Raw genomic sequence first — 12,215 nt, 5'->3', positions numbered from 1 at the left:
GTATACCACAATGAATACTACAGTACAAAATGTAGCAGTTGTTAATAGTTAGTTAATTTGTTAGCATGATCAACTTGCTTGGTAAACTTTAGAAACTGCTGCTTCAACTTTCCACCTTTGTTTGCCACTACATCAAAACTATACCCCTATGCTAGAATGCAAATGATTTGTCCCAAATCAAGTAATTAGGTACAGGATAACATATAATTAATATACATATATATAATAGTGTCAGGCTGTCAGCTTTGTGCCATGTATCTTCCTCATATTAAATTAAACAATCTAATCCTACCTTCTTGTGTGAGATCATTTTATTAAACATGGGGAGAAATGTCCAGAAAATTTCCCTTTTTTAATCAAATTGTTTTTTTTCATTTTATTTTCTTATCATCCTCTTCTTCTGTTTCTGATTCTTCATACTGTTTTGGTTTTTCTCCAGGTTTCAATAATGATCCAACATGATCATATCTCTCCATGAATTGCATTTCCCACTCTTTTAGTGACTCAAGTTGCATACTATTGAGATCAGATAAGTCATCATATTCACCTTTCACTGCACTCGTATCAGCACTAAATGTTGCTAATCCCCGACTTGCATCATGACCACCAAATGCTGAATATGGACCACCTTAACACAAAGACAACAAGTTTCTAACTTAGTATTCAAACATTTCATAACCCTGATTTTTTATAAAAACCTTGTTCCAAGGGTATAACTTTGCTTTTTTACACTAGATATTTCACTTTAATGTGGGTAAAGCTTTTTTTAATGTCTTTTTTTATCAAGGACACAAAATGATGATAGCTTAGTGATCATAATCTGCAAGATTTTGTAGGTAATCTTATTTCAAAACATGTAATTGAATAAAAAGGTTAGAAAAATAGGTCCTAAGTTCATGATATGTACTTACAACAACAGGCATGCAGTGCTAGCCTGTGCACATACCCTTATGGTACAAAATGCTCTTATAAATGTTAAAAATTTCCTTCATTAAATGCAAAGCAGTATTATTTATTGCAAGATCATGGAATGAAAAAAGAAAAATATGCTGTGTATTCTTATAAAAGTGTTCATCCTGTATTTCTTCATAAATGTGGAATGAATGTGACTGAGCAAGTCAGTTGATACAAATGGATATTTCGAACACATGAAATAAAAGATCTTTAAGAAAAATGAGTCAATTATGAGAAAAATGATCTATTCCCTCAATAAGCCTTGTAACCTTATCAATAACGAACACTCGCTTGGAACTGATTATTAATAGCCTAAAGTGCTGCATTATTAATAACCATATACATCACACCACCTAATAGCAATGTTTGCCTTGATGAAAAATTATTGAAGCTCTGAGATTCATTGCAAAAATTGTGAAGTTTCCAAGGGCATGACTATAAAAAAATGTTCACAAACAATTGTGTTTTTTTATATCATTACTTCATAGTAGTCAATACTTATTAACTACAATATTATAAAACATTTTAAATTAGTATATAGATACTATATTGAACTATCGAATATGGTACCTGGTCCATAAAAGCTTCTACCCTTCGTTACGTCAAATACTTTTCCACAGACTGCAAGCAATACTCTCTCATTCTTTACTCCATCAAACTCTAGTAACTCGTTTACGGTAAAATCACGTTTCTTCATCGGTGGCAAGGAAAAACGTCGCTCTGCTTCAAGATCATTTTTCTCAACTACTCGAGGCTTGAGTAACTTACGAATGATAAAAGCAAATAATAATATTAACAAAACTTGTACTACAGGAGGAATCGTCGAGATAAATCCACTAAACTGATAGAAAATATCCATTATGTTTAGTACTCGTAGTATACAATAGTTCCAATCTGGGTCAGACTTTGTCTTGTATAATGCACGATCACCTGAGAGATGAGCCTGCACTGCAGACTGCAGGCCGCCTGAACAGCCAAAATAAAAATTTTTCCCAACGTGCACTGCTTCACGCGATACTCATCGCTGGATATCACCCTCAGAAGACACCAGTCACACAACGCTATCCGTTTCCACTTGAGCTTACGTGATAAGAAGCGCGATGCACGTGCGATTAGCCGTTCTGAACGTTGAACCAGGGATATTGTTTCCACGATTATATGTTACGTCAAAAACTAACGATTCAGTATTTATCTTGCTCGAACATGCATATATGCATAGCCTGCGCGCAGACGGCCGACGCTACATAATAACTTCCGGCTTTCGTACAGACGGGCGCCAACATTCAGGCTACGAATATTTGTTTCGTTTTGACACAAACCACCCATTAAAATATGGGGCGTGTTAATCTATTAAATTTATCAAATATAAATTGACTAATAAAATCAGCCTCAGTTTTGTGCTAAAGCTAACGCACACTCCCTAGACTACAAGTACAAAGTTCGTGAGAGTAAAACGTGAGAATTTTACTATAAAACTGCCATCAAGGACAGGCGGAAAGCGATGAACTACCTATATACAAGATTGGGTGGAATGGTAGAACTCCACCTTACCCCCTAAACTGTATATAGGAAATGTGCGACATCTATCCATTTCTCCCTCCCTTGTCACATTGGAACACAAAAACAAATGAAAGTCAATATCCAAATAAGAGCATCAGATGTCAAGAAAAACTCATCGAAGAAATAATCATCTGGACCTTTTGTCCCATGTATAAATGTCATAAATGCGGTTTTACAGATCTCAGCACAGTGCAAACCATAGAATGGCTTAATGCGGTTAATAGAACAAAGTAAAATGGCGACAATACAGAATAAACATTTGCAATCGTATTAAAAAAAGCAATTTTAAATGCCATATTTCAATAGTTCTTCAGATAAAATATTATAATATATATATACAGCTATGATTGCGCAAGCACATCACATATACTTAAGCATAACTGTTTATACGCGTGCATACGGTTACAGTTAAAAATAATTTCTATACAGCGAAGTGCATATTTTGGCCTTATTGGTATCCTAACATCATTTCCAGTGGGGTCAAGATAGGGGCTGGCACCTCTGAATCACGCCTTTAACACCCTGAACATCTCAAGAGAATGGCGTTATAACAACATGTAGCGTTACTCTACTACGACGCACAGTTCCACGGGTCACTCAGTCCAAGATGTGATCTGCACCTAAATTATTCGAGTATCTGTTCCACATCTTTGCATAAACTGTTTCCATGTCGCGGGCATATTGTCGGATGTTGAACAGTGGACTTTCCAATCTCCCGTTCCACACTCGTCTCTTTACGTCAGCATAACTTAAATACAGAAACATTTTATTAGATGTTGAAGTATATCTACTTTAAGCAGCGAGCTATTAGAAATGGTTTGCTTAATTGTGTGCAAATATGAAAGGTATGCTATAGAGTTCTCTGTACGAAAAGCGCTCAACACATCGAACTTTTCATTTGCCGGACCTAATGTTAATTAGCTGAAGTCTTTCTTTTAGCACATTTACATTTAATTCGGCAAAAAGTTGGACGTCTGAAACGGGCCTAACAAATATCCTTTGTATAAACAAATATGACATTTTCTTACTAGTCACTGTCAGTTCCAAGCCTGATGGCGATATTTTCGTAATCTTCCCTTGATTTAGCGGCAAGTTCGGGAACTCGTAAAGCATGAAGTTGCGACGCTGCCACACGAGATGCCAAGGTATCAAGCGGTAAGGTGACCATGGGACAGCCAGCCCACAATACATCCATACCAGTTGTATGACCATTACACAGTGGTGTGTCTAGGCATACATCTGCTAACTGTCCTCTACGAACGTGTTCTTCTTTCGGGGCGACAGGTGAAAAGATAACACGATCAGCGGGAAGCCCAAGAGCTTGCACATGGGCCTTAATATTTGGCTCACCAACGGCTGGGAAACGCAGCAACCACAAAACACTATTCGGCACTTGTTTTAGAATATTCACCCAGTTCTTGAGTGTGATTGGATCAATCTTGTAAAGTTGATTGAAATTACAGTAGACAAAGCAGTCCTCGGGTAGACCATACTGAGATCTTGATGTCGTAGGCCACACAGACGGAACACGTTCACCACTATCCTTACATCCAACATAATCTCGACTCTTGTAATCCACCAACTTCGCGACCTTATCGTGAAGATTCACGTCAACTTCTGGTAAAAACTTGAATTTTTGCGAGGATTGCGAGGTATGAGGAGTGGACTGGGGATTGGCTTGATTCTCACCGAAGGTACGCAAGTGTTGCATGAGATGCGGGAACATCTGCTTGTGGTCACCAACGAAGAAGGTATTTGGCATGTACGCAAACTTCTCTGAATAAGAACTGCTGTGTTCTGGTGGGGACGTTATGCGATCAGTCAGGATGTAATCCATATATGGCGCGCCACTTGTGCCAGGATAACCTAACCACATGACCTAGAAAACAAAGAAAACAAACGATTGTTGATAGAATGATAATCCCTCAAACAGCGCGTTAATCACATCTGTTAACCATGCTTCCGTAAAAATAAAGCTATAGAGAGGATTAACTGACCGCAGCCTTACGCGATATTCATGCAAATATCATTTGGGTTTATGTACAGTATATACCTGAATAGGACACGGTTTCAGGGCGAATATCTCGTTTCTTGCTCCCTTTGTGTAGCCATTCATATTGATGAGAATATGAATCCCGTCAGCATTGATGCGGTCTGCAGCTGCGCCGTGACACGGTATCTGAGATAAATCGATAAAGTGATCGGCATCACGGGATATCTTCTTGAAGAAACTTGTGTTGTCATCACCAGTAAGCGTGTAACAGAATATCTAAGAAGACAAATATTGGGTAATATTTAACCAACCAGGATTGTACAAGTGCAATACAGTTCAGCAACAACTTTCCAGTTTGCTTGATTACTTTGATATAAAGAACAATAGCGTTGATCTGCGAGTGTCTTCTGCATATGCATTAGAATCTTACCTCAACATTCGATCTATCATGAAAACCAGGAATACTCTGCATGAGATGAGATGTTGGATGATTACCAAAGTCACTGGAAACATAGCCAATCCTCAAACGACCGTCGCTACTCTTCAAATCTTTCGGATATTTGTATGGTTGCCTTTTTAAAAGTGCTACCTGTCAGGAGATGACATTATTGTAATTGTTAGAATATATAATATTTTAAGTCCTTTGCATTCCCCCCCCCCCCCCAACGATTTCCTTTTTATTTCAGTTCACCTTTGTATTCATTTTAGTTGTTTAAACCTTAATTTATGATCACCCTTCAAATCCGATTACTATTAAATATAAGGAATAAGCGACGATATGGCAAACGCACCTTTTCAATGCACAAGTTTCCATGTCTGTTAGCAATCTTCCTTCGTACGTCACTGGTCAAAGGGTACAACATGCTATGATGCGGGTGAACGGATGGCAGACGATTCTTCTCCAGCTGATCATTTACAATATTTATCAATTTCTTCATTCTTGTTTCATAATCCGTCCAATCACAAATGATCTACATGAAAGGAATACGCAAACTGTTTTCCCCAGGTGTACTTTCTATGTAGAATATTTGTTGGATAAATTTAACGTTTTAAAAGGTTACGCTGTTTAACTTTTTAATCCGTAATACCACGTCAACGCAAGTTCATCTTCTTTATTCCAACGATGAAAAATCGCGCTATCGAATATTATTACCATGTAAAATGCAACGAACTACAGCGTCCATTTCTCAAGTAGTAGATATAACATTCGTAAACAAACCTGCAAGCAGTGGGCCAAATTACAATACGCATCGGGAAAATCTGGTTTGAGTTTCAAAGCTGTTTTGTATGACTGGATCGCTTCCGATATATTACCAGCATCCTGTATAATTAATTTGAAACACAATTGTTTACGGCATTATGACATGCGTATGAAATATACGTGAATATATATAGAGAAAGTAGTAAACCTTGTGAACCGAGGCTAGATTGCTGTGTGCGTCAGCAAATGCTGGATTAATCTGAATTGCACGACTGTAACAGTTGATTGCTCCCTGAATGTCTTGCATTTCTTTAAGTGTGTTACCCATATTCGAGTAAGCATCCGCAAATGTTGGATGAATTCTAAAAAAACATATATCGTTACAAAAAATATACACCAATAACTATCGCCTACAGCAAACTTCCAAACACATAATGAAGGGTAAATTTTACCTAATTGCTTCTTTATAGTGCATGAGGGCATCTTGAAGTTTTCCTTGTTGCTGTAATATACTAGCAAGATTGGAATGAGCAGCAGCAAACTCAGGAAACACCTGTGAATTTACATTTTCATTTTATTATCAATATCGTGTTTTAAAAAAACATCGACAATTTCCATACCTCAAGCGCTTTGCAATACAGCTTGATAGCTTCTTCTATAAAACCTTGCTCTCGTTTTATGTTTGCAAGATTGTTCAACGAATCTGCATGAGATGGATTCAGTCGAAGGGCAATATTATAACAATCCTCAGCTTCATCGGTCTAACGTAAGTATAAAAATCATTCATTTATACCACCGTATCAAGGAAAAATTCACGATCAGCTCTAATAATACTACCTTTCCCTGTTCTTTTAAGGCATTTGCAAGATTGCAATAAGCATCAGGGAAGTTTGGTTGTAATTCAATAGCTCTGCGATAAGTGTCAACGGCCAAATCAGTAAGACTAAAAAAGACAAGAAAGGTACTCATGTAGGGCACAAAAATTGCGAGTGATTTTCTGAAGGAATTACGAGTTCGCCAAGGGAGTCGATCGATTGTTCCCAGTTCCCTGATGACTAATCCTTCACCAATCGCTAAAATCAACTTTTTGTTGTTTAACATGATAACATATTTACGACTTTAGGAAAAGAAACTTATTTCTGTGGCTATGCAAAACTTGAACATACAACCGTATGCACAAAAGACACCAAACACTGTTTCCATGCAGTGTCTGAGAATTATGACAGACGTTGTTAGAAAAACAGCAGAACTGCCAGAAGTAATTCCAAGTGAAAACAGGAAACAAATGGCGGATGTGCATATTATGTGCTTTCGGGTCGCACTTAAAATTCCACGTCATTGACGTCATTAAGTGTTTTTGTGAATTTTTTTACTGATACTGACAGTGATTGCCCGCAATATTACATCTTGGTAAATGTCGTTCGCCGCTACAGCGGTATTTGTTAGGTTTGGCTCCCTTTTTCTGTTGCTATGAAAATATCTTTAATAATATCATATGCAATAATAAAATATCTTTAATCTTCTATTTATCAAACATATCCTCCGCTCGTAACAACGCGACATGACCACTGGAATATTACAAAAAAATATGCACACAACCGAACCGACTTTATATCATCTCTAAAAATCGCCGCTAATTGAGCTTTTCTCTCAAAATAGATTTAGGATTTCATCTTTCTCATTATTGAAGAAAATTTTTGGTTTCAAAAATCATAGTTATGTGGACAGCAATTGCCGAAGGTCATCAAAAGCAGGCCCTTGCCGTGGTAGGTAGGCATTGCCACTATAGGCAATACTGTTATTTTTCCAAATAGACGCTGTTTACTTAAACAGCAGCATGTGGGATTTAAAAGACACGCACACATCACTTCTTACCCTTGTTCATAGTAGACACAAGCTAAATTTCCATGAACGACGGCATTATTCGGGCTTAATTGCAACGCTCGGAGATATGCACCAACAGCTCTATATAGAATATACAAGAGGGGAATTATACTTAAAACAGTCGGCTTTTTTATGTTTAAAACTCCAGCTGATATAAGTATGCCGATCTCTGCATCTAAATTATTGGGACTTCACGTACAATATCTGACACATTTAAGTTATTGGCCGATTTATAGATCGATGCAAACTACACACTCGTTACCACAGGTTTTTTTTTATCTTCCGCCGTGGTATTCTTGCTCGTATCTGTAACCCGGCGGGCGAAAACCTCTGGTAACCACGGTAGACAAACACAGGCAAGCTCTTGAATTTTCTGATGTAATATACCTGTCAAATATCCTTGCTTCTTTTAGGACATTCCCGAGATTTATGTAGGAGTCAAGAAATGATGGGTCAAGCTGAACAGCCTAAAAAATCATGATTGAATTTAGGAAAAATGGATTCATGGCACTATGTCCAAGAAATGCTAATAACAATCTTGAGCTGAGAACTATAAAAATATTTTAATTACCTTTTCAAAATGATGTATGGCCAACCAAATTTCTCCTTGAGCATTAAATACACACCCCAGGTTGCTCCAAGCAACAGCAAAGTTTGGCTGAGTTTCAATTGCTTTTAGATAACATGCCTAGGTTTTCACCAAGGAGCAAATAGCAAGAAAAGGAAAGCAAGAGCAAGCAAAGCAAAATAAAAAGCAAAGCAAAGCAAAGCAAATAAGCAAAAGATGCAGCAGGAAGCAGAAAGAACATAATGGTTTTCATTTAATTCAAATAACGTCATGAATTCAAGTGTGAAGTACGTTGTTATTCTACCATAAAAGCACAGGAATTATTTGTTCTTTTTCCATGCAAAAACAGTAAAATAACTTGGTAAACTTCACACTAAAATTCTACCATGGGGTACCATGCCACTTGCTTCTCTCCAAGTCTTAAAAGACTGCAGTACACAGTGTAATGCTTTTAAAATGTTTGTTTTCATAGAACTGTCCAAAAATCATAAACATACAATGATAATTTCCAATTGTAGCAATACACTGATAACTGGCTAAAAGAAACAAGCAACATGTTCAAGGGATGGTGAAATAGGGAAAGTATATAACATATTGCTGTTGTCAATTTCAAGGTTAGGGTTTTGTTTGGTAAAATGAGTAAAAATGAGAATACTTATCACCACAACTTTTTAGCTTGTTGCATACCACCATTTTTATTTGAAAATCAGCCTGAGAAAAAGAGTAGAGATCCAACTAATAAAAATTCCCAAAAGGGACATGCCCTTAGAAATGGTAAACAACAATCTTCGAAGTTGACTAGCATTCCCATTTTTACTGAAAGAAAACCAAAATTGGGATGGCAAAGAAAAGGGAGCAGCGAGAAGAAAAAAGCCAATTGGTCTTTCTCAGCCACGGTCATCAGCCCTGGGATCATTGTGGATATCTTCTGTATCATCCAAGATGCTGTAATTACACTCACCATGGCACTAATAACTGCTTGTAGAAAGAAAGGTGGAAAAGGAAGATATTTTTAAGTCAGTGAGGTTTTTCTTTGAAATCTGGCAGGGCTATGCTAGATGTCAGCAGAATATATATAAGAAAACTCCATCAATGCTTTTATTTTTCAAGTGAATTTTACATTAATATTGAAGAAACCAAAACCAGATGAACTCTGATTGTAAACTAATACTTGTTTCAAAGGCATTGTTGGGAGACTTCTGAAAAACTGACAAAGAACGCACAACATATATGATCAACTATACAGCTACTTTACAACAGAAAAAGTTGGTTTACTAAGCAGATTAGGTGTTTCCTCAAAGATTTCAGGATTTCAATCGTAACTGAATTCCATTTTGTGGAAAAGCACCAAACTCTTTATAAACCTGCTTTAACTGTTCTATTTAAACATATTTGGTAAGAAAAGAATGTTAGAAGAAACATTCTCCAAACATGTTTTCTAACTATGATAAAATTACCTTGGCCTCTTCTAGTCTTCCAAGAGCCTTCAAAAGGTTACCTAGATCACTCCTAACACAAAACAAATCCTAAAAAATAAGTTAAATTAATTTTCCAATTTCCATTATTCTAACAAAAAAACAACAATATTGGCTTAAAATGGGTATATTTATCATCTCAAGCACCTGATAATTCCTAACTAATTTTGTCAAATTCCCATACTTCTATTTTACAACCACATTAAAGATTTTATTTATGTGACTTAACTTAAAAAAGGGATTGTCAAAAGCTGTATAAACACATGTGTGATGATTATTCATGATAACAACTGATGTACAATTATTATCTTGTTTGATCCACCAATCAGGATTTTGATTGTTCATGCATTTTTGTAAGATGATCATTTCATTTTTTAATTCATAATTTGCCAGTATGAGCTTCTAAAAAGCTTTTGCAAAATGGAAACAATTTATACAAAAAAAGGTTTGTTATTATGTTGTATTTGAGACACTGTCGTAAAGCAAATTCTAAATTTAACCAATTATCACAGCCAATGACCAGATATGTACTGTGAGCCATGCACTTTGATAAAATATGAACGTCAGTTTGTGCTATTGGTTGAGGAATAAAAAAAACAGGGGGTAACATCGAGTAATCAACAGAAAACGACCCTCCCCCCCGAAAACGACCCTCCCCCCCGAATTAGAAGACATGGTAATGATGGTATAGAGGAGGTATAGTATCACACAAATCACAACAACAGCAAAAAGTAATATACCGGATTGTATTGAAGTGCTGTAGCATAAGCTTGAACGGCTCCTTCCAGGTCACCAGCAGCAACCAACGCTGCTGCTAAATTGATATAGCCATCGATAAAATCAGGTTTTAATTTAACCGCGTGTCTGTAATTGTCCAAAGCATCTTTTAACTGTCCTCGTTCTTTGTAGACATTCCCAAGATTTGAGTAAGCCTCGGCAAGGACAGGGTTTTGTTTTATAGCCAGCGTACTAAAATGAGCTGATCTGAAAAAGATAGAGAACCACAAGTAAGGAATACATACATACACCTCAATAACACAGAGTAAGAAATTTTCAAAACAATATTAGACCGGTGTGATTTCATCGACAAAATGCATTTAATCTTAAATATCACGTTTCAAACGTACTTGTCCATTCGACGACACTGAAAGTGAATTGAGGATAACAAAAGTAATACACCAGTATTAGACGGATCTCTTCTCCATAACTGCATACACAGTTGTTCTGCTCGATTATAGTTCCCCGTTTGATATTCACGATGAGCCATTTCAGCCAAGGTAGCTATCAATAACAACAATGAAACAATTATAGTTGCCCATGTGCAACCATTTTCCTATCAACCCGGGCATGAATACGAAAACTTGGTAAACTTACTAGCTTCGTCCATGATCACTGAGCCCATAACCATGGTTCAACTTGGGAAGAACACCCTATATTTTCAACACAAACGATAGATCATTACAGCAGAAATATGTGGTTGGCAATTATAAATATTTTGGATGAAAGGTTTTTGGCGTGCATAATAATCGCATGCCAAGAGCAACGTCATGCGCACGCATACACGATGTTTTGAAAATAGAAAATTCTATTGTAAAATCAACCGAATTTTCTCTTCTATTACAACTGGATTTTAATTCATATTAATTGAAAAACAACAAAACATAGTCTAACGCTCGTTTTGAAGTTTACTGCCTATGATACGTTAGTTATTACAAGAGAAACTAAAAGACAAATATTACAATTTCCGATCAAATTTTGAATTCTCTCAAAAGGATGCCGGAAGCGCCGGTATACGGAAATTAACAAACCCACGTGCACAGAATCTGGATGTAATAGGAATACCCATTTCAATCAATACAATAACAATCTACTGTCAGTACTGTGTGGTTTAATCTTAACATTCTATAAGCTATAGATTCGATTTGATACATTTTAAAATATCTAACATCTGACATATGTCAAAAACCTCCAAATCAATATCTTATATGTGATATTTCTGCAAAATGATGTCAATAAAACGGGATTAATTATGAAATTCCTCATACATACCAACCAGCTATATCAGCATAAATTACTATATCCCTGATAAATTTTAAAATAAATCTAGGGCCATATTTTAGGGAGTATTTTTTGCAGTTCGTAATAAATTTGTTCTTGTAGTTATTCGAATATTCACGTTTCTTCATTTTGTAGTGAATAGTATGAATTCCTTGCGATATAAAAAATCTTTGTTTTTAATATCTTTTTATGTAAAATAAAAGTCTTAATTTACGATAATTTATACCAAACATATAACCTGAAGTTTCTTCACCAAAAAATATAGTTTTGTCGTTCCTCAACTAATATATCTCTTAAATAATATTACGCTGTTATTCATTCTAATCTCCTGTTACGCGAATACAGATTTTTTCGGATTTCCGTTCTGGATAATTTTTTGGTCATGTGGTATATCTCGCATACTAATCATTTTACATAATATATAAACCCATATTTTTAGCAGCTCGTCACTTGTCTGTTGTTTGGCGTCAGTGTGTTCACTCGTAGTTTGCAAAAGGAAGGTTTGTATTGCTCATGGCATCT

The 12,215-nt window shown here is 36.2% G+C and overlaps 2 protein-coding genes across 2 annotated transcripts; both read right to left on the bottom strand.

The window, feature by feature from the left end:
- On the bottom strand, positions 1-1,945 carry LOC114521267 (membrane-associated progesterone receptor component 2-like). The gene is made up of 2 exons (XM_028541640.1): positions 1,525-1,945; positions 1-628 (listed from the first exon to the last, which is right to left on the bottom strand). The coding sequence occupies exons 1-2, from the start codon at positions 1,811-1,813 to the stop codon at positions 372-374; spliced, it is 546 nt and encodes a 181-aa protein (XP_028397441.1). The 5' UTR covers positions 1,814-1,945; the 3' UTR covers positions 1-371.
- Positions 1,946-2,766: 821 nt separating this feature from the next.
- On the bottom strand, positions 2,767-11,151 carry LOC114521268 (UDP-N-acetylglucosamine--peptide N-acetylglucosaminyltransferase 110 kDa subunit-like). Its single transcript, XM_028541641.1, has 17 exons — positions 11,010-11,151; positions 10,763-10,916; positions 10,376-10,619; positions 9,618-9,686; positions 8,164-8,280; positions 7,980-8,059; positions 7,584-7,673; positions 6,546-6,651; positions 6,329-6,469; positions 6,161-6,261; positions 5,917-6,070; positions 5,727-5,828; positions 5,299-5,478; positions 4,938-5,096; positions 4,568-4,783; positions 3,543-4,393; positions 2,767-3,262 (listed from the first exon to the last, which is right to left on the bottom strand). Exons 1-17 carry the CDS (start codon positions 11,041-11,043, stop codon positions 3,112-3,114), a joined length of 2,949 nt encoding a protein of 982 aa, XP_028397442.1. The 5' UTR covers positions 11,044-11,151; the 3' UTR covers positions 2,767-3,111.
- Between the last annotated feature and the right edge of the window lie 1,064 nt (positions 11,152-12,215).

The sequence above is a fragment of the Dendronephthya gigantea genome, unplaced genomic scaffold, assembly GCF_004324835.1.
Source record: "Dendronephthya gigantea isolate DGI-Jeju-01 unplaced genomic scaffold, DenGig_1.0 000020F, whole genome shotgun sequence".
NCBI lineage: Eukaryota > Metazoa > Cnidaria > Anthozoa > Malacalcyonacea > Nephtheidae > Dendronephthya > Dendronephthya gigantea.
The sequence above is the reverse complement of the archived record's forward strand: the minus strand, read 5'-3'. Positions and strand labels throughout refer to the sequence as shown.

Coding starts and splice junctions, on each gene's coding strand:
- LOC114521267 (XM_028541640.1), bottom strand. CDS start 1,813: ATGGATATTTTCTATCAGTTTAGTGGATTTATCTCGACGATTCCTCCT. Junction 629..1,524: donor TAGAAGCTTTTATGGACCAG/GTACCATATTCG, acceptor CTTTGTGTTAAG/GTGGTCCATATTCAGCATTT.
- LOC114521268 (XM_028541641.1), bottom strand. CDS start 11,043: ATGGTTATGGGCTCAGTGATCATGGACGAAGCTA. Junction 10,620..10,762: donor CAGTGTCGTCGAATGGACAA/GTACGTTTGAAA, acceptor TATCTTTTTCAG/ATCAGCTCATTTTAGTACGC. Junction 4,784..4,937: donor ATGATAGATCGAATGTTGAG/GTAAGATTCTAA, acceptor TTGTCTTCTTAG/ATATTCTGTTACACGCTTAC.